Below are 26,225 nucleotides of genomic sequence, written 5' to 3' on the forward strand. Positions count from 1 at the left end.
CCCTCGGACAGTGTCAGTACTGGAGGACACCTCTGACAAAAGCCTGTTGCTCCTTGCCCCGCTTCCGGCAGGGAGAGTTGTCCGTGGGGTGTCCTGAAGCTGGAAGGAGAGATGTCCCCGGTGTCTCAGACGTGAAGGAGAGAAGGGAAGAGCCCAGGAGAGAAAAGAAACCACTTCAGGAAGGAGAGAGCGAATCAATCCGAAGAATGAAGACGACATCCCCAGTGCCTCAGAAGTGCGTTTCTCTCTCTGTGATGCTGAGCACCTCCCGGACTGGAGGGGACTGCTCCTTGCGCTCTGGTTCGGACAGGCCCGCCGTGTGCTTCTTCACCTGCGGCAGGTCCTCCGCCGGGGAAATCAGCTGCACAAGCCGCTGTGGAGGGGAATTCTCTGTTAATTGAGCTGATAAACAAACTGACACCAAACAGTGATCCACAACCACTGCTGGGGGCAAAGGCATCTGGAGAGCTGATGCGCCTGCTCCTCTCCTGCTGCACGGCCGTGGAAGGGAGAGGAAGGAGGGAAGGCATTCTTTAGCTGATTGCAGCAAAAAGTATTCCACTCCTGGGCTCAAACCCTTGCTGTGGACTGACAACCTGACATACAGGGCTCCTCACAGATGTACTTGTTGGCAGAAAGATGCTGGTTATTACCCCACAGACATTTTCTATGGCCACATGAAAAAAAGAAAAAGAAATAAAAAAAAGAGTAAATCCCAATATTGTTTCCCTATACCAAGTAACCCTGCTTCCCATTGAGTTTGGTGGGGGCAGGGATATCATGTCGCTGCTGAGTACCCACAGCCACAGCTACTTGTCCCTTCATGAGCTGTTCAGGCCACAGTACTCTCCTTCCTTGCAAAGCACATCAAAAGCAGAGCAGGCAACTCATCCATGACCCATTTGATTAATTTCAGTGCTTCCGCTCACTGTGAAGTGCCTGCCAGGATTCAGGATTTCAGTCATTTATTCAGAAGTATTTGCCCCATGATTTATGAAACCAGCCTTGGCCTGGAGCTACTCCATCAGCAGCTCATTGCAAGTTTTCAGTGCTTGGGACTTGAGCTGTCTTAATCAGACATATTAAGAAACAACATTTGTGTTTCTTGATTAGTCAAGTGTAACAAGAGGAATCAGTTTGTTGCAGCAACTGATCATAATTACCAATTAAATGCTTGCTTTCAGTGAAAGGTTTGCAATATTCAGTTAAAAGGCACTGTACCTGGAAGCAGCTGTACCGGGAAATTAATTCAATACATTTGTGGGGTGTGACTGGAAAAATGGAACAGGTATATTTTGAGAGAACTTGTTTACAAAACAGGAGCAAATATTCTGGGAGGTGTCACACAGTTGGCTTTGATTCTCCCCTGAATCAGCCCGAGCTTGGCAGCCGATTCCTTCCTGCATGCCTCAAGCACATCCTCAAAAGTTTCTTCATAATAATATAACTGAGAAGTCCCTGGAAATTACAGCTAATATAATTCAAACCAGGGCAAATAGAAAAACCCTCAGTCTGAAATTGGCCAAATCAATTCCTTGGATGTGCTGTAAAATAAGCATTAGCACCACTTACAGCAGCATTTCAGCCCAAAGGCTCAAAGCACTTTGCAACAGGTGAGAAATATTACCTATTTAGCAAGCGGGACATTTGGGCAATTACTTCACAGACAGCTCCACATCCTCATACAGAAACTTCTGAGCTGCAGGACACAGACATGGTGTCACCCAGTCCTACTCTTCAGACTGGCCATGGGACAGGAAAGATGCAGTACTGCTACGTGGCCCGGAGCACGGGAGAGGGCTGTAAGAGACCGGACTCCAGATCTGAGCTTGGAGCAAACTGTGCTACAGCAACTTGCCACAAGACTCACCTGCAGTGTCTCTCACTGCGAGGTGTAAATTTCCAAATAGAAATAGATATGGAAGTAGAAGGGTTGAGGTGTCTTTCCTTAAATCTGTGTTCAGTAGTGAAGAGAAATTATAATTCGTCTTCCATTAGGCCACTTTATCAAGGGATTGCATGGGCAACTCCTCTTCGTGCCTTTGGCCAAAGGCATATTTTTTAGGCAGCTAAAAGGGAACTATTTAATAGCATTGTACTCCTCCTCTACCTCCCTGCCTGTGTGGTTTCTGCCCCTCTTACTGTTTCACTGAAGACTTTCATCACCACTGTCCCCATCTGGGCATTTCTTTGCATCTTTGTCTGAGCCTGAGACAGGCATTAGCCAGCTCTGCCATGACTTCCTAGAGAGTCTTCCTAAGATGAGGCCAAGGGGTCTACAGTGAAAGAAGGCAGGCTTGGCCATGGCATAGGGTAGACCTCTACGAATCTGCCGATGTGCAATTTCTTCAGAGAAAATAACACAGCCCTCACACAGCACTAAAAAGGGAGCAGGGTAAGGGCCAAGAAGTAAAGGCAAAACAGATCCTGGTTTTGTACCAGGTGTGCACTAGTGTGAGTCCGTAAAGGAAGAGGAGATGGTGTTATGCCATCTTTACTCACATGGCTAGCAGGACCACCTGAAAAATAAGCCAAACCAATCATCTTGTGGCCTCAGATAGCCCACACTGAGGGGGTCCTCCGTTGGTCAGTGGAGCCAGCATTAGAGATGTTCTGCCTGTGTGTACGCATTGCACAATGTGTGGTGGCACCGTGTCTCATGGAAGACTGGACATTTGATGATGGAAGCTGTGCTGGAAGCTGTGCTGAGAACCTCCAAGCCCCACAAGTTGCTAGCAATAGATGTAGGATATTCTGGGGAAAAGCCACCTTCACGCCCCCTTGCCTTCTCAGAGGAGAAATGTGCTAAGTGCATCTTCCCTGGTGCCCTTCCCATGAGCCGTCATGGGGAAGCAGCAGCAATTCACTCAGCGACCACCATCTCAGTACCTGCTTCAGAGGTCCCTTGGTTCTCAGGAGGATGAAGATGGCATAGAGAGGAATGCAGACCATGGAGGAGAGTGCCATCATCCAGCCCAGCACGTAGCCCCAGGTTGGGTACACGTAGGTGTTGTTGTACTTCAAGGGTGTGTACTTGATCAGGGAGAACAGGAAGACAGCCTGAGGAGCAGAGAACACAGACATAGCCAGGGGACAGGGAACAGAGCCAGATGGCAGTCTGGTCACCCTGCAAGTGCCAGCCAGGTGGCAGTGAGTGTGCTGCCTCACATGACCTAGCACAGATATTGCTAGCTGCAGGGCTTGGTGCCTGCTGACTACACGTGGGGTCATCTCACAGCCAGGTCCAGGCTTCACAGTAGTGCAAAGCCTTCAGGCTCCCCGTCTACACCCTATGCAAATCTGGTAGCAGCTCTGAGAGTCCATGACACTAAGACAACAATTTAGTCATATCAAGGTCAGGAATTGTTGTTGTCCCCCTCAGAAGCTCTACAGAAGTACTATGCAGGCCCAGATTTATACCTCTTGGGGGTCTCTAGCCTCAGAGCTCTCAGATTATTTGGGCTGGATCAGGCTTGCTTTGAAGATTCCCCCAATATTCAACTAGTGGAGTCCAAGGACAGGGGACTAGAAATATTTCGTAAACTGTAGCTATAGGTCCTGTCTATGTTCCTACTGAGGCCAAAGAAAACAGCTCAAAAGATCAGGCACGGGAGCAGAATTTGCCTCAGAAAACATGTAAACATCTGTGGAGCAAGACTGGACATAAAATCTAAAGAGTCAAGAACTTGCCTGACTTAGGGTTTTCCTGATTTTAAACACAGTTGTCACAGAAGTTTTCAAAGATATTTAATAACATGGAAAGCAAATGGCCATAAAAACATATTTCTGAGCCATTGGAGGTCACAGGAACACAGGCTGAAGTGAATATTTCAGAACAGGGTAATACTCACCAGTTTTTTATTCAAAAGCAATTTGACCAAACCTCTTCAAACTTTGAGTGTGCATTTTCTTTTGCCTTTGCAGTAAACAAATGGCTCTTCAGGCTTAGTTAATTTTCCAGGCAAAAGATAAAGCTTTACAAAGGAAACAAGTTGCCACCTCAGCTATGGATAAACTTGTGCTTCTCCATAGTGGTTTGATAAAATTACAGCAGCGCCTTGAAAACAAATCAAACAGAGAATGCAGGGACTCAGAATAATACGAGATGTTGTTGTAATTGAACATACTCACCAAGCACAGGCCCGGGGTGATCACCAGCCAGCATATCTTGATCAAGGGCCATGGCCGGAAACCAATCATGTCCTCAAGGTTGTCGTAGAAGCGGTTGGCTCCTTCACCACCGGCCAGCACAGAGACAAAGTCAGAGGTGAGGAGGTGAGATCATTGCTCTTCCCTTCGATCACTACTCACTTCAGATCCCAGCCTTCTCTGTCCTCAATATCTCTTCCTGGCAAAACACATAGCTATCCTAGTGAAATAACAGGTGACAAGCTTTGCTGACATTCAGAAAGCCCATCTGTGGCTAAATGCAGATGGAAGTTTTTAACTTCAGCCATAACTTTTTGGAAAGCTTTGAGTTACACTGTGGATGTCTGATCTCTTCTTTCTCTCTTTAGCTTCACTCACTAGATTACATTGTCCATAATAGTCTGCACCCAACTGAACTTTATGATGCGCCAAAGAGGGATATACCTCTAAAGATCATCTAAAAGTCCTTCAACTGACAAGAACCTGTCCGTTAACTCTTCCCAACCCAAAGCATAAATTGAAAATGTATGCAATAGTATACAGAGGAAACAAAACAATGCAAATGGACTTCAGCAGACCTTGTAGTAGGCTCTAGGATGTCTTCAAGGGGTAAGAGCCTTATGTTGGCCAAAAAGAGATTCAAAAGAAAGAAGAATCGAAAAAGTCTTCTATAAGATGCCTTAACATCTTCCTAACTACTAGAGGTACTACATGAGACTGCCTCATTAAATAGGGTAACGATATTAGACAAAATACTGGAACTAACCTCTCCAGAGAAAGGGTTACCAATTAAGTACCTCTGGGATGAAATAACATTTATCTTGCATTTTATCACAGTGCTTCGCTGATAAAGAAGTCTTCTGCCTTTAGGGTTGTTCCCCCCATTTTGAACTCATGGCCGTGCCACAGTTCCCACATACAAGTGTGGTGAGACCATGCTTCTTTGCATCTTGACAGCAGAAGGCTGGGCAAAATATGCCTAGCGGACTTACCACACCTGCAAGTGCTTAGGGTTTGGTGGGTTTTATTTTGGGCTTTCTGTCCTAGAATTAAGCCCCAGTATTACGATTCCTTTATGTGAGTTCTACAAAAGCACATTATGTATGCTTTCTCTTCTGTAATTCTTTGTGTAATTTTCTGTATCCCATGACTAATGTTTGCAGGAAAGCTCTCTTAAAACCAGCCTTTTGAAGTACTTAGGATGGGGAGGAACAGGTTCTTCGAATACCTCATGGCTCCCATCTTGAGTTGGCAAGTTAACAAGTAGCCTCAAGCAAAAACAAGCTGTGGCATATCAGGGGACGCGCAGGCTCGTGTGGGAGCACAGCCTACATCAGAGAACAGAACCCTAAAACTTCCAAGCGGTAAATCCCATGAGGTGTCAGATAGCATTTCTGAAAATATATTGGGGATGAAAGGGAGATGGTATAAACATGTGTTCTGCCAAAAAGCCAAAATCCTCCACGGGGTGGAAAAAAGAAGAGCATGATAAACGATATGACTTGCAGTTTACAATCTGAGCACAGTGCAGTCTCTTATACCATACAGTGTTTCCACAGAAACACACCGTGATGTCAGAGACACGATGGATAAATTCATTTACGCTGGTGGCTGAAGTCAGCTCCACTGCAGATTTGGATCTAGTGAAAGAGACATAGTGATCCAGGAAACACAAAGGTGTCAGACCAAAAGAAAGACACAACAGACATCCATCCTCAACCAAGGAAATAACACAAGCCTTACACTGTTAGCTGCTGCATGCCTCCACCCGTCCTTATCCCTATTCCCTGTAGTATAGCCATCAGGTCCTGGGTTTCCACGGCCACTGTGGCAGTCAGGAGGTGAAGTGGTGAAAGACAAAGGGCCCTGACAAGAATGGCCTCAGAGAGTATATGAACAGGAGGTTTTATATGTTCTGCATTTCACAGGCACATGAAGAGGTAATCAAGCTTAAGAAGTCATCAGTTCAATTACTCAGCATTGGCTTTTTGAGCAAACTATAAGCTGGAGGACATGTGCAGTTCCCCTTCCTTCCCAGTGCATGAGAAGAATTAGATAAAGCTCCTGAGGGGAAAGCCTTAAACCTCCTCAGAGAGACTGCTGTTGGATTGAACAAAGATGTTTGCTGTTATCCCCATTATCCCAAGACAAGGGAGTTGCTGTGCAGGCTCAGGGCAGTTGTCTGTGCACACTGGTATCACTTCTCCTGTGCTGACCAATCCTGTGTGCTTTCAAAGATGCTGCAGTCTTTCCTGGCAACTCATTTTATTTTGCTACATAAATTCATTGGAATAAATTTCATATTAACCCAACTGTAGAATTGCTTATATCCTTGTATTTTGTCCTTGTGGAACCCTTCTCATTTTTAAGTAGCTTATAACAACTGCAAGTGATACCCAAACTGAAAGAGACTAAGATTTTTTTTTCTTCCACACCCAGAAATGGTGAGTTTCACAGATCAAGTATATATTCTGGGAAATATATCTCAATACAATCTGTTCAAATTTTTAGTTTGGAACACACAAAAAAGTCCTCCCTTTTAAATCTTTTATCCAAAGCTGCATTTATTTGCATTCATGTGTATTGAATTTCATCCACAGGATGTCAATAGGTGACATCCTTGGCTCCATACCACAAAGCTAAGTTTGTATCTGCTCCCTTGCTGTCCCAAACCTGCAGCGCACACCCCTGCACCAAACCCGTGCAAAATGCCAGCAACAGAGGTGTTGGGGCACTGCAGGGACAACACACCCTTTGGGTACCAGGTGCTTTTAAGGAGCCCCTGCTGTCCGTAAATAAGCACGTAAGGTTGCCTGTAGCAGGTGCACCTGAGAGGATAGAGCACGCCCAGCGAGTGCAAGCCTGACGGGCAGGATCCAGCCAGGAGGAGCCTGCTGCTGTTGGTAGCCACACTGCACGTATGTAAGAGAGCCAGAGAAAGATTTATGCCAGCAGGGCACACAGGTACCTGCTGGCCTCAGTTTGCTCTAGCTTTGTAAACAGTCCTGGTGGTTTCAGCCCCGGCTCTCTTGCAGCGATGGAGGCCCTCCCTTTTTCTCCTGCAACAGCTGATCCTAATATGCACACTGTGACTGCCTGGAAAACGTCCTCCTCACGTCACGTTTCCGTGGCATCGTGCTGCAAACCCCAGTGTGCAAAAAGTGTGCTTGCTCGTATGAGGGCTGGGTCTCCCAAAACAGGAGGGACAGAGGTGTGGGGGAGAAACCAAACCACCTCCAGCATCTCCCTGCAGGTGGGATGCCTGAGATCCTTGCACGGGCAGAGGGCGATACGTGAGGAAAGCCTCAGATCTCATCGAGAGCATCTGCCTGGCAGCAGAGGGAAGCTGCCAAGCGGTGGGTGGCTGGCGTATGTGCTGGGAGAGGGGAAACTCAGAGCGCGTATTTGTGTTAGCAAAAACGCTGTAATTCTTCACAGTGTAAGCAAGAGGCTCGGTCCTGCCAAGTCTGAGGCTGGGAAAAAAGCAGTAGCTGGCACTAGGCACATCTTTTCCACGAAGATGGCCCACCTCAGCCCGCTGAGTATGTTTCAGCCCAGAACCAGGCCTGTGTAATGGCTGCTTTCCATGAGGAGCAGGGCAGCAGGATGCGCAAACTGTAAGTTTAATGTAACTCAGTGTGCTGATAGTGGAGCCCTGTTGTGCATGGACAGGAATGTCTACTTCTCCCTGGAAATCCCATGGGGGATGTGTAGAAGTTGACTCTAAATTTAAACCTGGCCGGGATCTGGCACTGCAAGCTCTCAGGTGAGCTTCCCCTGTAGGACATCTCACTGGAATAAATCTCTCCTACAGACCTGCCTTTCTTGCATCCCTGGGAGGTCAAGCACAAGCGGCTGGACCTGCTCGCATTTCAGTTAAAGGGGAGCCCATCCAGACAAGAAATTGGCTATTGCTGTACATAAAGTGTTTGGAGAACCAAGAACCCCTTCATCAGCTACTGAGCTATGGCCTCTGCAACCTCCGTAAAACTCCAAGTGGCGAAGAGGGCAAAGAGGGACTGACTGTTCACTGTCTCTTCTAAAGTAAGACCTAGGTGGCACCAAATGAAACTAGCAGGTGGCAGGTTCAAAACAAGCAAAAGTTAGTGACTCCTCATGCAACAACACACCAAGCCATAGAGCTCCTTGCTATGGGGTTTTGTGGGTGATAAATGCTTGTCTGACCCAACTAGAAAAAATCACAGAAGTGAAATAAATAGAAAGATTTTACTTCTGGCTCTAGAAATCCCTGAGACAGTAGCTGGTAGAAGCTGGAAGAATATTTCCAGAAAGAATCATTTCCAACACACCCTACTACTATACTCTTTCCTAAGCACACACTTCTGGCCATCAGAAGAGATACAGTATGATGCTTGTGCCTGCAGAATTTTCCTTAGGTTAGGACAGACACACTGCCTGGTGGGGGTTTGGGGGATGTTGCAACATGGTCTAATCTGGCACCTACTATCACTTTGCATGATCTTTCCAGGTGCTGAGCTCCTGTAGCTCCATGAAGCGAAGAAGAGGAAGCAGCTGTTCCACATCATACACAACTACATCCTTCGGTTGGAAACTACCAGCCTCAACACATGCTTCAGGGAGGTGAACTGCAGCCTGTGTGCTGAGGCACTGCTCAGCAGGGCAGAGATCTCCTTTAGGATAACATGGGATGCTCTTCTCACTGCACACTCTGACGAGCAGTTGGTTTCCTTCTGATAGTTCATGGAGCTCAGCCTAATCCTGCTCCTGCGTGGTCTAGTTACAGTACTCCCTGACAGCCAAGTCCCACACACTTCTATGAATGCCATCACAGCCCGTGCAAACAAGAAACATGCATCATCGCAGATGCGACACATAGCAAGTCTGCACACCAGCACTTTGTGTGAAATGAACTGGCAGGACTAGACCAAAGGCACAGGACAGGGAGACTGAGACAGAGACTGGAGAGCAGCAGTCACTCCTCTGCAAGTGATTTTCTAACTCAAAGGAGGGCTGGGAAGAGAAGAAAAGATACACAAGATGAGGAAGCTTCAGAGATGGAAAATTCCTACTCTAAATGTGAAACAGTTAAAAAATGTTGTAAGGAAACACACTGGAAACCAGAAATGAAAGAGGGTCATTGCAGCATTTCTTAGCCCCCTAAGGGAGTGGATGGATCTTTTCCATCCACCTCCACTTCTTCACTCCCAGTCCTTCCTTGAGATGGAGCAACACAGGCTTTTGTCTTCCACTTACCGTACACCCATCCTACACAGATGACTTCAAAAATGGCCACAAAGAGCAGGCACGTGCCACTGGCAGCATAGTAATCAAAGAGCTGGAAGATATACATCCCACCCTGCAAAAAAGGGAGAGTAGAGGGAGTCGTGTCAGGTTTCTATGCCCACAGGAGTGGGAACCATTTTGTTGTTTTTGTTTCATTTTGGTTTGGTTTGTTCATTTGCTTGTTTTGTTTTGTTTGTTTATTAACCACATAGCAAGTGACCAGCATCATTTCAAAATACTATGTGGCAGTGCAAATCTCTGCACCTAAGATATTGGGATCTGGAGGATTAGGATATTCAGATACCTTATTTTATCTGTATCTATCTTTATGCATTGCTCATGGTCCAAGCAGCATGATGACAGAAGCACACCCCTCCCCTGCTGCCCCTACCTATGGGCTGAGCCTTCTCAGTTGCTGTCGGCTACCTCTGAGGCAGCTCGGTGGACTCCTCCCTCGTATTTTCATGTGTTTTCTCAAAGAGAAGGCCGCTCTGTTAGAAGTCGAGCAGATGCTTTCCAACAGTGCTGAAGGACTCCAGACACCGTCAGAGCAGTAGAAGAGTTAACCCTTCATCCCACCAGATGTGGGGTGATGTCCTGCAGTGATGGGCGTAGGCACTTTGGTGAGAGGGGGCACACAAAAACCGTGGGATCCCTGACCCAGCTTCACAGTCAAAGCTCTCTTGATCACAGTGGGAGCTGCCTTCAGCAAATCCTGAGCCAGGATCCTGCTGGAGGATCACTCAGCAGTGGCTAAGAGGCTTAGCAGGAATTAGCTGTCACCACACAGCAGGTGGGGACAGCGCGGAGGAGGGCTGAGCCCCATGCCCACGCGTGTGGTATGCACGCACAGCACAGCACCACACTTTGTGGACAAGCACCACGTGCATAGCATCAACACTGCATCAACACGACTCTGCTGCCTCTGGTCCAGGGATGACAGGCTCTCCCCTGGCCCAGGGAAGAGGGTGATGCATCCATTACCCCATCCTTCCCTCCTGCTGCCCTGTTCCTTGTGGAAAGTAGCCAGCAAATGCTTGCTGATCAGCCTCTACACGTGAACAGCTCAGCTCATTTTAGCAAGCTGATATTTACACAGGGCTGTGCGTCAGGCAGCCTCGCGGGGATGCAGGACTGTCGCTGTGACAGGCTCAGTTCTGTGGCTTTATATCAGTGTAGGAGCATCACACAGCCACAGCACTGGCTGGGAGAGACACCAGCTAATGCATTAGAAATTAAGAATAAATAACAGCATCAAAGACAAGCCTGCTGCCTCTAAGTGCTCCTCCAGAGCAGTCTAGCATGGTTTATGGTGCTTGGTTGTAGCCCAGCTCCACCTTTCTTACCTCAGTGACCAGCAGTAGGCCCAGCAGGTAGCAAATGACCGCGATGGCTAGGATCAGCAGCTCCCGACGCCCCTTCTTCCGAAACACGGTCGGGAACATGTCAATAAGAGCTGTCACCATGCTTTCCACACAGACGAACTGCAGGAGAAGGCAGGTCAGAAAGTCTCTCCTTCCCCAAGCACATGCAGATGCAGCCCTTAAGCAGGGTGAGGAAGCATCTGAGATGGCACCAGGGAGGACTGGGACAGAAGGGAGCTCCCCTTGCCACTGTGAAGCTCAAGAGAGCCAGGTGGCTGTGGGGCCACAGCTCAGCCCTGGCATCAAACCCACCCATCACACAGCAGGGCTGGTGGCAGTGGCAGCATCCCTTGGTCCTGTGACACGTCACCCATGGGGTGGAACATCAGCCGCTGCCAACATGGCTTGGCCAGCATGAAGCAGAGCCATAAGTGAGGTGATGCAGAAGGGGACCTTGACCCAGGGGACAAATGAGAAATGGAGGTGTGAGACCTCTTCCTCCATGTTCAAGGGTTGAGGTGCTGCGAAGTGGAGCCTGAGCAGAGTACTCTGCCTGGCAGCCATGCTGGGACACCCCCCTGACCCCTCAAATCAGCACACAAAGACTGCACATGGCTCCACCAAGTTTTCCTCCTGCACTACCAGGGGTACAGGAAGGTAAGAGATGGGACCAGTGCTGAGGAGAGCACACAGGGGATTGCTCCGGTGAGATGCAGCCAGTGGAAAACAGCACCACTCCCCTTTGCAGCTGGGTAAATAGCTGGGACAACCTCTCCTTTGAGGAGAAGGATGCCACCACACGTACCCACTGGCCGTGGCTCTGAGCACCCACAGCATGGAAGTGCTGTGGACAGTGTGGGGAATGTACCTGAGATATTAGCAAAGCACATACACCTCATCCTTTCCCTTGGGTGTCAGGAGCGCTCAGAGTGGTGACAGGTACCTGGGAGTTAGAGAAGGAGGGGCTGTTCGCTGTACCTGGCTGTCCAGTCCCAAGAAGATCAACATGAGGAAGAAGAGGCAGGACCAGAGCTGAGACACAGGCATCATTGTTACTGCTGTGGGGTACGCTATGAAAGCCAGCCCAGGACCTGTCAACAGACAGCAGCATGACCATGAGCTCCCCCTTGCCACCACCTGCCACGAGCACAGAACGTGAGTTACCATCCTGCTTCACAGTTCATCTTCCTACATCCCCCTGCCCACATGTACCACCCAGCAGCCATGTCATGGGCATGAGATGCCAAATGCTGGCCTGGCAGAGTAGTGGCCAGAAGCATGGTGGCTTTCAGGAAACAGGGCAATGGTTTGGTCACCCCAGCAGGGAGAGGTGGTGACACCAGGGAGTGTGGGACAGCTCCATCTGGAAGCCACATCCAGGAGCACCAGTCCTGCAGACCTCACGGCAGACACTCACAGCAATAAAGGATGTAGGTAACATCCTGGATTTCACTTCAAAAAAGCCCCCCCTACCCTCCTCAGGTTCTGAAGTCTCCTGGGAAAACCCACCTGATTCAGCCACTTCTGCAATGGGCACACCCTGCTCTCGAGCCATGAAGCCCAGCACGGAGAAAATGGCAAAGCCAGCCACGAAGCTGGTGGCACTGTTCAGGAAGCAGAGCATGAAGCAGTCCCTGTGGGAGGAGACCAGAGAGAGCATCGTTCCCCTCTGCACAGCGGGTCCACCCGGGGCCACTTCTGTACTCAGCTTCCCCGGACAGACAGCATGGACCAAGAAATGTCAACTCCCCCCAAAGCCAGCCTCAGCTGCAATGGGGCAATGCAGGCGCCCAGCACATTTGGGCTGGAGAGCCACACAGAGCTAAGATGACTGTGCAAGGCGCCTAAGATACTAGAGGAAGGTGTCAGCGCACCGCTCCGTTGGTGACAGATACATTTTGAGGAGCTGTGGGGAAGTAATAATTGCCTGCCCAGCAGCCACAGCAGCACCTATTTGGGAAGGGATGAAGAGGAGAGGTGATTGATGTCTTAGAGTACCGTTAAATTTTCCATCCATGCTGGAGCAATACTTGAAGGAATAGCAAAGCTCCAGCTCCTTGGGGCTCTGGGGATGTGTCAGAAATGGTCCTGATGGCTTCACTGAGCTTCATGTCAGGCCATGGAGAAAACAATCCAAGGGCAAGGAGGAGGCCAGACAGACTTGATTAATCTTGATAAGATCAAAATGCCACTGGTAGTACATTACCCTGCTGTTAGTAAAGCACTGGGGAACAGGGGGCCCAACAACCATCATCTTTATACCATCTCCTCTGCCTAGCAAGTGACAGCAGAGCTGGCCACGCAACTTTCCGTTCGCTCACCCTGTCAAAATAGCCCGTGGTGTCTCCAAGGTGGCTGGACACATTTTCCATTTCCATTCCTCCTCCTCCAATCCCTCCTGTTTCCAAGCTGACTCATGCAAGAGAGCACTTCTAAAACAATTTTCTGGAGTTTGTGTGTTCCCATAGACCCTCTCCATCCCTATGCTGTGTTGCCTGCAGCTTCCAAACTCTGAGCACCCCCTCATGCAAAGGAGCACGACCCAAGGTCTCCCCTGCGGACGGAGCCTTCCTAAGGGGCAGCAAATTTCCAGAAGGCTGCCAGGAGCCCAGGCTCCTCTTACCTGTAGCAGTTGTTGGTATATTTGTTGTAGCTGCCCAGAGCTGTGAGGCACCCCTGGCAAATGGCATAGGAGAAGAGGATCTGAGTGCCTGCATCCATCCAGACCTAGAAGAGAAAAGGGCAGTGGTCTCCAGACCTGGCAACAAAATAAGCAAGTGGCTGTGCCCTGTCTGGTAACAACCCCTCCATCAGGGCAGAACAAACAGATTTTGGGTTTGAGGGGTGCCATAGACCCAGGTTCTCCTTTGCCCTGGCATTGCATGGGAAGAGCTGAGTGGGCTCATTCACCTCTGCTCCAGCCCTCTCCCCTGTGGAGGGTCCCTTGCTGTCCTGGTGCATTGCAGGGTGAACCTGGCCCTGCCTGAGCTGCAAGGTAACAGGCAGGAAGGAAAACAGCCCACCTCTTTGTTTGCCTGTGCGCTCCCTCTTGCTCTCTTTTCCCTCTAAGCAGCCTCCAGCTGCAAACAGGCAGGCAGCTGCAATTTGGCAGCCTTCAGAAAATCCCAGCCTGGGCACTTGCACTTAAATCCTCATGAATCTCTAGCAGATACACACATACATGGGAGCCCTGTAGGCATGGGCACATGCACACATCCTGTTTTACACCCAAACTTCACACTCTGCCTAAAATCAGCAGCAGCATCCCTCACCCCTGCTGCACTGCCTTGCAGCAGCCTAGAAAGACCATGTCAGCTTTGGTTAGCTTTTAAAAAATAGGGAGGTTTTCACTGAATAGGCTCTGGTCATGAATAAAACACATTCAGCCCATATCGCCCCGCTGTTATTTATTTTGATATTAAAATGCCATTTATGTTCAGCTGGCTCTCGCGCTCAGCGCACTGCAGATTTTGTATTGACAACACATAATTGCATCTGAAAGCCATTTGGGGGAAGACAGTGTGTTTGGCAGCTGGTTTGGGAGCAGTTGGGGCTTCGGCCATCTGGGAAGATGCGGGAGGTAAGCTGAGGCTGTGGGCTAAGCATATTGCTTGGCAGCCTCCATGAGAAAATTTGGTGGTGGAATAATTAGCAGCGGCGGCGTTTAAGTTCTCTTCTCGAGGGTGGGGGGGCCACATTGACACCTCCCTGGGATGGCACAGGCAGCCTGTGGGGCACTGCTGAGCCCATTGGGAATGGAAAGCAGCCTGCTGAGGCACAGAGAATACACCAGGGGCTCCTGAGAGGGGGGTCCTGCAGCCCCCAAGGTGCTGCCCGCCCGGGACAGGGGAAGCGAACCCACTGCCCAGCTCCAGCGTGTACTGTCAGCATGCAGTTGGTCTCAGGAGCGCCCTGTTCTAGCCAAACAATGCTCTAAAAGGACCAGAAGAAATGAAAAGTGGTAAACTGTTTTCACCCCACCTTTCCCTAATTATTTGTGTTTAAGAACCAGCAGGACCATCTGCTCCGCGCTGAGTATTTCATGCACGGTGCTGCTTTCGCTGAGCCCATGAGTGGAAACAACCTACTATATGCCCGCGTGCTGTGCGCACGAGCAGAAAGGCTGTGCTGCACGGGGAACGGACCCCTCTCGGCTCCTTACAGAGGTTTGAAGGTCCCCTGTCAGGGAAGATAGCCAGATCCTCACGCAGCAGCAGCCCCAAGGGCCTGCGCCCACCCACCTGCGGGTCTGCCAGCCTGGAGATGTCCGGCTTCAGGTAGAAGATGATCCCCTCAGCGGCGCCCGGCAGCGTGACTCCCCGCACCAGCAGGATGATGAGCATCACGTACGGGAAAGTGGCGGTGAAGTACACGACCTGTGGACGGGGGAAACCACAGGGGAGAGGGTCAGCGGGGACGGGGGGCAGGCATCAGCTCCTCTCATCTGCAGCCCCCACCCTACAAACCAGCCTTGGCTCTGCCGTCGGCCATAGCTGCTTCTGCTAAAGTAGTCGTGGGGAAGGGAAGGGATTAATCAAGGTTAGATCTCAGCAGTGGCTTAGTTAATCTGCATTTTGTTCCTCACCCAAGGCTGTGCCACTGGTTGCTCTTGCTATTTTCTCTTTCCAGCCATCATCATTTCCCTGCTCTCAAGCTGTTCTCTTCATCTTTCTAGAGCTGCAAAAGAAACCTAGGTCTCTTCCTGTCACGGAGTTTTAATGAGGAGTTATTAAAATGATCCCATTCCCAGCAAGGGCTTTACAAATTAAATAGCAACTTTTGGTGCCCAGTTTGAGACACCTCATTTCCAGAGGATGCTCATGTGGTTCCCTCATCTCTTCTGAGCTCACAAGTAAAAAATAGGGGCATCAAGAACCTCAAAGCCTTACAAGGAGACATGGACCATTGTTCATGTAAAGCTCTCTTTTCACGTCTTCTTGCGTGTGATGTAAACAAATATTAAATTAGAATTAATCATCTCTAATCCATTGACTAGCTTGACATTTTTGTTTGTTTGTTTGCAAAATATCCACGAGCAAGCTGCAACTTCCTAACATGTATTCATTACTAAAATTCATCCAAGTAATATGCAGTCTTGTTTACTCTATGGATTCATAGTGAGGGGTCGAAAACAAAGTTGTTGCTGCTTAATGATAATTGGTCAAATAAGTCACAGTACGTGCCACTTTTACTGTTCCCTTACTGAAGTAGAATATGAGCACTTTTGGCACAAATATGAAAATCTACCTTCAGAAATCACTTCTGCGGGACATTTATACACATCAGCTGGACGCATAAGGAAAGGAAACATGGAAAAAGTACAAGGGTGGGCAAAATGCATAAAAGGAAAAGGCTTGTAATGAAAATGAGCCTTCATGGAGTTGAACGAAATTATTTTCCAGAGGTCACCATTGCTTCTTTAGGCTTTGACTCCTTAAATCACAGAAGCACAAACACAAGGGTCTGGAAGGGTTATCAGATCAGTGCAGCCTGTCAGTCAAGCACAGCATCCTGTTTACTCTGCAACCAGTGAACAAAATTATGCACATACTCAGAGCTTCTGGTACCTCCCTACTGCCTATCCTGCTACGTTGTCAGTGAGGAAGAAGAAGAAAGGAGCTGAATTTTTTGACAGTGCCCCCTGCAAATCTCAATGTGACTACCTGCAGAGGAGACAACTGGCCTGTCTGGCCTGTGGCATGTCTCAGGACAGAAGAACCCCCCCTGTGTTACTGCATCATGTCCGTAACATCTGGCTAGTAAAAAGTAGGTCCTGTATCCCAAAACTTGTGATGGGAAAATCTCCTGTAGTCCCAGGAAAAACATTACAGCTACTGTCTGCACTCACTGTTTCCTTTCTCATCTCATCGCATCTCCAGGATGGAAGGAGGTCCTGAACAAGTTGAGGCCATAGCAGCATCCCTAACACCCACCCCAAGGCACCCCACGCTCATCCACCCCAGAGGGACAACCAGTTCACCTGACCTATGAGATCAACATCAGCAGGGAGCGCTGGCTCCAGCCTCACCAGCAATATGCACAAAGTGACCTGCTGAGCCAAACCCCACAGAGCCAGGCAGAATAAAAGGAGAGCACAAAGACATCCCTCCCACCCCAAGCATTTTGCAGGATAAAGAAGCAGGAGAGGTTCACGATCTATTCACTGAGATGGTTACAGGCAGAAGCTTGTCTATTTTGCTTAAGTGTTTAATTATTGCCAGGGACAGGAAGATTAACACTGAAGAAGATCTAGTCAAAAATGAGGGACAACACACTGGTGAGTGGATTGTTCCCATGGGCACTTGTGGAGTGTCCATTGGTCACTGTGGGTATCTGGAAGGGCCAAGGTGACCTCAGGTTCCCATCAGTTCCAACCTGATCAGTTCCAACCACTGTTCTTCCCTCCCTGCTTGACCCACTCTTTTTTTCTTCCTCTTACAGGTCAATTACAACCAATATAAATTAGCGTGGCCCCATCAGGTTTTAGGTTTGACCTTGGTGCTGTCACCTGCCTCTACTTCATGAAAAGGGAAAAGAGATTGGGAAAGAAATGTAAGATGGGTACAGGGAGGCTTATGGACCAGGAGGACAGTCTCTGTTCCTACTTTGCCTGTGGACTTGACCCCTTTCCAGATGCAGAAGTAGCAGACGATCCACGCCAGCAGGAGACACAGAGCCAGCTCCCAGCGCACAGTGCCCAGTTTGTGAATACCATCCGTGAGCCCCAGGACTCGCTTCCTGCCGGTGTCCAGGGACAGGGAGAGAAACATTAACACCCCAGATCCCATTAATCCATACAGACCTCTGTCACATTACCCCCACCAAGAGACTTAACAAACTGTCCACAACACCTCACCTTCTCTGTGCCCTGTGCTGGCTGCAAAGGACTAAGGGCACTCACCCCTCTTAGAGGCACTTTAAGAGCCATAGATGAAAAAATCCCTGTTGAGGCTGAGCCTCTGGCACCCCCTCCCTTATGAGACCTTCTTCCATTCAGTGAGAAGCAGCAGCATGGTTCCTGTGGCCATTTCAGTCTCTCTGGGATGCAGCAAGGAGCCCCTCTGGGACACTGTCTGGCCTGATGCACGACCCCTCTTTCAGAGGTGTTTTATTGCATCCAGAGGTGTTTTATGGCTTCCAGGCCCATAGTCAAACCTCCCTGAGCAGCTTGATGGACCTCTTCTCTTTGGCACCAAACAAGACATGGTCAGAAGTGAAATGGCAGTTCTGTCCCTTTGTGTTTCACTGTTCAGTCTGCTCTGGCCTCTCGTGCTTGCCTGCCAAGGACAGCCTGCAGCACCCAACACAAGCACACCCTTAAAGCAAGTCCTCATCCTCTTTTGTGGCTTCTTTTTCACCTGGGCACCTCAACACCAGAATGCGTGCATGTATGCTGCTCAGTGCAAGCAGCCTCTGGGGTGCATCTGATCCTCGTGCCCCGGTGATCTGTGATGATCTCCACGGCAGCTCCACGCATTGTGCTCCCCAGGTCTGACACATCCCTGGGTCTGACACATGGCATCTCACTTGGCCTTACGGGAACCCCCCCACCCTGGGGTATTCCTGCAGCTTCAGCCTTTGGATGAGAGTGGAGCCTGAATCGAGGGAAAGTGATCACATACTCCCAAAACTCAACCACTGGGGAGGTGGCGTTCGCAGGCATGGTCCTGTTGTCCAAGCTGGATTTATTCAGAAAGTCCACACAGAGATCTACCAAAAGAAAAGGAAGCCAATGAGCCAGAGAAATTCTCCAAGGCTCCTCCGTGAGGGATGCTCCTTCCCCTCTGTACCCTAACCCTCATGCTGACTGCACACAGACTCTTCATTCCATGCTATTGAACATCTCATTAAACCCTTGTATCTCATTAAGCATCTCATAAAGGACTGGCTCTCCCCAGCTGCAAGTTCCAGTCCAGGAGTAGCCAGAGAGAGGAAGGAGAGAGGGAAAGGGGAGAGCAATTCCTAGCCAAGGGGAAAACAGATGGCTGCAAAATGTAGATTATTGTGGGATAGCCGCTATAAGTAGCCAAGATACAAAATCCCATTCTCCTCCCGAGCTACACATCACCTGCTATGCACACATACAGATATATGTTCACACACACACCACAGCTGCCTTCGTGTCCTGCTAGCCCACCCCCAACCCTGTCATTTAGTGTAAAACTGCTAAAAACAGAGGACATGCCATGCATCCAAGAAATGCACCTCATCATGCATTTGGCAAGCAAAAGATAATCCACAGGAAAACAGAAGAAGCCCAGCTCTGGCTGGGAAGCTTCTGCACGTGAAGCGAACATCTGTGGTTTCCTCACAAACAAAGCCATGCTGGGAGAGCTGAAGGAATCAGATCCACTATTTACAAGGCTGCTTACCTCTGCTGGGATGTAGGGCAGAGGAAGCTGTGAGTAAATGGCCCATAGGGCGGGGAAGTTTAACACATCACAGAAATGAATCATCACAGCCCAGAGAAAAAGGGAGGGAACTGAACTGCTGCCAAAGCCCTTTCCAGCTTGGCTTTGCACTGAAAACAAAACAACCTGTTCAACTTGGTAAAAAAAAAAAAAGGCCTGTCAGGGCATCTGATCCATGAAGGTTGACTCACATCTACCCCATCTTCACAGCTCGAGTGCCTTGAACAAAACCAAAGCCACGTCTTCACTGGTGGTCACAGTTTTGTGAACTGTGGACATGAGAAAATGAGACCCCTGGCCAACACAATGAGGTTAGACCAGAAGAAGAGTGCCTTAAGAGTTTTGTTTTCCTGGTTCCTGCACTGAGAGACTTGTACTGGCAAATCCTCCATGAGGGCCTGGACTGATTCAGCCAAAAGCTGAGCGTGCAAAGGAAAACAGTTTAGTACATGACAGCAGCTGCTCCAGTAGCTCTGAAGTAGCAGGGTAGCATAAGGGAATTGTGAGATAAATTGTTGTGCCAAAGCTAATGAAATGCTCTTGGGTTACGAGGAGGACACTAGATTGGCTTAAAAACTCTCCTGACTCACCTCTCTCACTTCCAAGAAAATGTGGATTTTTCAGTGAAAGCTCAATGACCAAAATATCTCCATGCAGAAACAGTTTTGTCCCCTACTGCTAAACACAGGGCCAGACCTCTCACTCCTCCTGGCACCTGCCCATGGTGAATGACGACAGCTGCCTTCACAGGAGTCCCTGGCCACAGAGCACCTCAAGAGACCTCTGGACACCTCTCTGTGACACCCATATTACAACTACAAAACTATGCCAGGAACCAAGACATTCATCTACAGTTAAAATGTTTTTTAGACAAATAAAAAACATTTTCTATAAAATCCAGATAATTTGGGGGAATTGGGAAGGAGAGTCAGCTTGAAAGGCAAGTTTCCACCTGCTCCCACCAGAAGCCACCCAGAGGAAAGTGTACCTGAGTTCCAGGGGTTATTGCAGCTGGCCCATGGCAGCACTGCGGTGAAGGAGCTGAACAGGTAGAAGAGTGCCCAGGACAGGATGATGATGTAGTAGATGTTCAGATAGGACTCAATGACTTGTGCGGAATATCCAAGTCCTGTGAAGGAAAGCAAAGGCTTTTGAGAAAGATGCCAACCAGCTACGTGTTAATCTTAGCCCCAGAAAAGACTTAGTCCGTGCTGTGGTAAGAAGGGTGCAACACCAACCAGATGGGTCACTAGAGAATAGGGTGAGACCTACCTCTGGGAAAGGGAAAGGATTTTATCACTGTGCATGAAGGCAGGAAACGTTGTTGGTATCTCTAAGACAGCTCTATGGTGGAACAGAGAGAGAAAACCTTTCACTGTCAAGAAAATATTTTTCTGACACTAATGTGTCACTGCGTTACACTGCCTCTCCTGCAAGAAAATCAGCTGTAGCCTTGAAAGAGAGGAAATGCAGGTGAGTTTCTTCCTTCTGGAAAGACTCTGGGGAAAAGGGTTCTCACTGCTGATGTACGCCATGAGGTACTAAGTGTGGAGCTGGGGCAAAAGTGCAGATACTGCTGAGCTCCAGCCTTGGGTCCTGCTTAGGCCTGTCACTCACTGGGACACCAGAAAATTCATTGGGTCAGAAAGCCCAAATTCATCTGTTTAAAGCTGGTTGTCAGCACTGAGCCAGCATCACTTACCCTTAGTCACCTACAGGAGTTGTGGTATTGCTGCCTCTGCACACACAGCAGGCACCAGGAGAGAAAATGAGGCTGGTAGAGAGAGGATGGGAGGGGAAAATAAATTAAAAAAGAAAAAAAGAAAAAGAAAAGGAAAAAAGAAAAGAAGAAGAAGGAGAAGAAGAAGAAGAACCAGAATAAGATTTCCAAAAGAGGCTCTGAGTCACTACCTGCCAGAAAGTGCTGCCAGCAATTCCAGTAATTTGACTCACCTTCAAAGATGGGACAGATCTTCCTCCAGGCAGTGACCCCTCCCTGGCTGGTGTACTGCCCCAGCGCTGTCTCCAGGAGGAACAGGGGGATCCCACAGGTGAAGAGGAAGATGAGGTAGGGGATGAGGAAGGCTCCTGCAGAGATGGGTGAGATGCTGCCTCAGGAACCTCTTTAAAACCTTACCACCACCACCCCTTGCCAGGTACCTGTGGCCACAGTTGGAATCATCTAGATAAACACAAATATTTCTCTGAATTAACTGTGTGGCCCGTGCAAAACAGCAAGGTCTCTAACTCCCTCATTTCTTGGAAAAATACATGCCTGACCTGTCTTGTGCTACCACAGTATTTTTGTGTTTGGTCTTGGCCAGAGCCCAGGGGTAAGGAGTAGCCGGGTGAGGGGAAGAGAAAAGACCACACTGGAGAAGTTGTCCCTGTTGTCACTCCCCCACCTCCTGGTGGCTTTCAGCAGGAGCCAGGTAAAGCACAAGGAGCCCTCGTTTCACATAACCACATTAGTTATGCCTGTCCTGGGAGTCACAGCAAAACTCCCACTTGCCCAGAGGATACAAACCTGGAGGATGGTGACATTTCTTGGTAAATAATAAATTTGCTGGGGTATAGATTTGCTTGAGACAAATTTCACATCAAATTTGACAAGTAGTTTGAACTGAAAGGATGGAAGTAGGGGGATGGCTAAAGAGCATCCTTCCATCATTTTCAAAATGAAAAAGTTTAACTTCTCTCTTCAATTTTTCATTAAAATATAGAGACACAGCTCAAGAGAAATCAGCCTGAAATGACCCTCAGATTAACTCTTGATGTAACAGAGGGGGAGAGAGAGCAGTTGTTTTTGCAGAAACAAAAGCCAACAAAATCAATGCAGCAAAAAAAGACAAACTATAATAATAAGTATAAAATAATAATAAAATGATAGTAAAATAATAATTAATAATAATAATAATAATAATAATAATAATTATTATTATTATTATGCCATGCTCCACCATATGAACTTTTCTTTTTCCTTTTTCCTCTACTTTTTGGTTCTGCTGCCACCAGTACTTTTGTTGTTCTGCTCAACACTGCTCCTAAGATCTCAGTTTCTCTGCTTTCCTCCCTTCTGTCATCTCTCAGACTTTCTCCCCATCGTTCTCCCACCCCCAGTGCCTGGGGAGCAGCGCTGGTGTGGGCAGCAGAGATGAGGGCCCTTTCCTCAGCAGGACCAGGCTTTGTCCCCAGGCCCACTCCCCCCCCTGCCAGCACAGCCATTCATGCTGAAATTCCTTCCCATGAAGGATAATTAGCAATTAGGAACATTTCCTCTTGTTTTTAAGCCAGCAATGTTACAATAACAAGCAACATCCAGATTTCCCCTAAACACAGCTGTGCCGTAGCTGCAGGGGACCCAGGGCTGGAGGCAGGGAGGCCGGTTCACAGCTTCCATCCAGGTTTGCAGAGCAGGGAGCGGGAACTGCCTGTGATAGACCAGAGGCAGCTGCTCCTGCAATGTTACAAGGCATCTGCATGCCAAATCTACAGGACAGCTTCATTATCCTGCACACGGATGAGCCCTTCAGCAGGTCCCAGACCCTCTCCTCGGATACTGTGTCTCAGAGCCTGATCCACTTTAGTCTCTGAGCAATGAGGGTCTTCTCACACCTCTATTGTCTTGTCTCCCTTAACCTTCCCAGGGTTGTTACCAGCTGAAACTCCTGTTTCAATCTCTTCCCCAGCTTGCTGCTCCACTGGAGGAGAATCAGCCCTGAGAGGGGCCCCCAGAAATAGGCCCTCTTTCCTTACAAGTCTACAACAACTTCAGAATGCAGAGCAGTTAGATGAAACTTGAAAATGAAACCAGACACTCGGTTGCTTTCCGAAAGGTAGCACAACTGTTTTTATGGCATCTGTCTTTACAGCTTTATAACTGTTTCACTGCACCTGAAGGTGGAGAAAGGTGACAGGAGACCATTCTCCAGTTTGGGAGTGGTGGAGCTCTTATAGATAGCAAATGTCTTTTTTCGCAACAACTTCAAGGACTTTACCAATGGTAAGAATATCTTTTAGTGGCATGGGAAAGACTGTGTATCATCCCATACTAGTTTGTTGGCCAACTAGTTCTCTGGAGCATCAGAGAGAGAAATGTACCTTCTATTTTCTGCAATGGAAGTGTGTGAGTTGGGAGGGAAAGACTCTCCCATCCTAATCTTTCCCAAGCCTAGCCTTGATGACCTCTGAATCTCAGCATTAGATATTCCAGAGTAGTTTAATTTAAATATATATATATATATTCAATGGACATCTAATATGAACAAAATAGCCTTTCCACACTAATTAACAGAGAAGTTACAAGGACTACCGAACCAGATACCATAGGCACACACTATGCAAAGATATCATCTGAGCCCAGGAAGCCTTCTGTATACAAAAGACATGAATTTTGTCTCAAGGCATCACTGCAGAATGGGCTGTTCAATGAGGTGCAACACCAGTATTTACTCTCCTCTGCCATTCCGACTTGCTTTTGTTGCCTGCAGTGCCTGTCATCAAACCCTCGGAGAAGGAGACTGGAACATCTGCTAAAAAACGTCCCAGGTTCAAGTAAAAAATATTTTCATTTTCTTAAACCACCTTCTTATCCAACCCCCATTTGGCTCAGAGGAGACATTGTATTGACTTCAGCTTGATTTGGAAAAACTCCAGTAACAGCACAGGGGACAGGAATTTGGTAGTCTTGGGCTGAACAACAGCTGGATCAGTAATCCACTGGTGACGGCTCACAGCACCTTGGGGAAGAAAGGCCTTTGTGACATGGCCTGCAGGGAAAAGATGCTTAAGGCAGGGGGAACATGCTAAGAAAAGTTAGTGATGGTCAGTTATTCCCTTCCTACTTCCCAGTTACATTTTATTGTTATGAGAAAAAATAATGTTTAACCACACAATGATTTTATTGCATTGTTATTATGAAAGGGGCAGTGACACAAGGAACAAAAGGGAAGAGGAACAGATTCTTCCTGGGGACAAATTTCCCTGCTGTGGTTTGACAGCTGGGAGAACTGCTCCTCGGGAAGAGGCATTAGTGTCCTTCTTCTTCCCATCCTCTGCGAAAATCCTTCCCTTCAGCTGTGGTTGTCTGGCTTCTGGAGCCAACTGAGTTGTACTGACACAATAAAACACTGTTTCCCTCATAACCAGAGGGCAGCCAGCACTGTGAGAGGAGCTGGTGGGAGATAAGTGCCCTGGAGAGGGAAACAGGCTCACAGGTGCCAGGAAGGCAGTACCAGGCTTTGGCAAGTATACCAGCACCATCAGAGCCTTTCTTCCTCCATAGCAAGGGCCTGAGAGAGGTGGGGGTGACTGACAGAGTGGGAAATGGACTGATGTAGAAGGAGGTTGCTGCTGGCTTTCTGAAACCTCACACCTTCCTGGTCATTTCAGAAGAAAATCTGTCTCTAAATGCCCAGGAGCCTTCAAGAGTTACTAGGAGGGCTCCCCTCCTAAAAGACCAATTTGTCATCCAAACCTGGGAGAGATGCTTTGAGAGCCAGCACCCACTGGGGAGCTGGATTCATCTCCCAGTGCCGCTCAGCTCCTGGCTTTGGCAGGAGCCAACTTGCTGGAGGAGACACTAAGGGATTGCATATGGGGGCACGCAATGTGTAGGAGAAATAGATCCAGACACGAGTGTGTCTTGCAGTGCCCACAGAATGAGGACAACTGATGCATGCTGCAAACTTACCACCGCCGTTCTTGTAGCAGAGGTAGGGGAACCTCCACACGTTGCCCAGACCAATGATCTCCCCGGCCACAGACAGCACAAACTCCATTTTGCTGCTCCACTGGCCTCGCTCTTCCATTTGCTCCTTTTTTATCTCTTCGGGAGCTGCAACGGCCCCATTGGGCCCTGCCTCCTTAGCTGCAGCTCTTGTCATGGCTCTGTAGGACAAAAGAGAAATAGAGCACGGGATGCAGGGAGCTGCTGTGGGACACATTGGTGGGAGGAAGAGGGAGGGGACCAGCAACCACAATGGATCTGTCCCTATTATCACCGTGGGGTTCCCCACATCCTTTGGAAAATGGCTGATTTAGCATCAGCCAGAAGTATTTTCCTTGGGTTACATCAGTGGGACAAAAATCCTGTGTTGAAGGGACAGGGGAAAGGTCTCTGGTCAGGTGAGATGGACCCACCCACATCACCCCTTCACCAGACTTACTCCTGAATTCAGCCTTCTGCCCCACAGTCCCGGTCCTCATCCTTCCCAGCCCATCAGCCTCAGTGTACCTCCATCTGCCCCTTCGCACCCTGACCCCAGTGCTCTGCATCTCCACTGCTGCTGGAAACTTGGCTGTGGCTTTGGAAACAGCAGCTCTGATGAAGAAGAAGGGAGCTGTAACTGATGAAGGGCACAGGGGCAGAAGGGGTTTCCCTTCCCCGTGTATGTTACACAGCAACTGCCTCTAAACTTGCTCCTGGAGTAACTTCAAAGGGCAGGATAGGAATGGTAAGGAAGAATAGCCTGACAAAGAATGGGTGCCCTGTCATCTTATTTCAGGACATTGCCAGAAGTGCTGTCTTCAGTCCCTCGGCCACCACATTACATGACAATGCAGCCTGCCACCTGAGCAAAACGCACACGCACTTATTTGACCTAGGCTCCTTTCGGTAAGAGGCATGAGCAACAAACCTCCACCTCTTTGCTCAGTCCTGCAAAAAAAAGAAATAATGCCCCTGAGATTAGCAAAAAGGCCCTCATACTTGTGAGGTGCTTCTGGTCTGGGCAGGGATGTACTAAGGTTAGACAAGCTCAGTTCCTGCAATGAAAAGGTTAGTAGGGAAAAGCCCAGATGTGGAAACACAGAGCAAATCCTCTGTCTGAGGAGGCACACTGAATGTGGCTGGGCCTGTGAGGTGCTTCCTGTGCACGAGGAAGACATTCTCCAGCCTACACTGAACCACGAATTATGCTTCACGTCATCCTAACTAAGCAAGTTAGTAGTTGCTAGTTGCAAGAGATAATTTTGTATCACATAAAGAGTCCTTTTAATTGGCTAGTCAATCTAAATCTAGCCAAAATTCACTCAG

The 26,225-nt window shown here is 48.6% G+C and overlaps 1 protein-coding gene across 1 annotated transcript; it reads right to left on the reverse strand.

Annotated features, from left to right (window-relative positions):
* Positions 1-229: 229 nt before the first annotated feature.
* Positions 230-25,014, reverse strand: LOC118250098 (sodium- and chloride-dependent betaine transporter). The gene is made up of 14 exons (XM_035550789.2): positions 24,882-25,014; positions 21,143-21,277; positions 20,178-20,318; positions 18,401-18,488; positions 17,384-17,516; positions 15,020-15,154; positions 13,402-13,505; positions 12,288-12,412; positions 11,757-11,869; positions 10,761-10,898; positions 9,385-9,487; positions 4,132-4,232; positions 2,890-3,060; positions 230-373 (listed from the first exon to the last, which is right to left on the reverse strand). Exons 1-14 carry the CDS (start codon positions 24,997-24,999, stop codon positions 230-232), a joined length of 1,749 nt encoding a protein of 582 aa, XP_035406682.2. The 5' UTR covers positions 25,000-25,014.
* Between the last annotated feature and the right edge of the window lie 1,211 nt (positions 25,015-26,225).

This window comes from Cygnus atratus, chromosome 1 (genome assembly GCF_013377495.2).
Source record: "Cygnus atratus isolate AKBS03 ecotype Queensland, Australia chromosome 1, CAtr_DNAZoo_HiC_assembly, whole genome shotgun sequence".
NCBI lineage: Eukaryota > Metazoa > Chordata > Aves > Anseriformes > Anatidae > Cygnus > Cygnus atratus.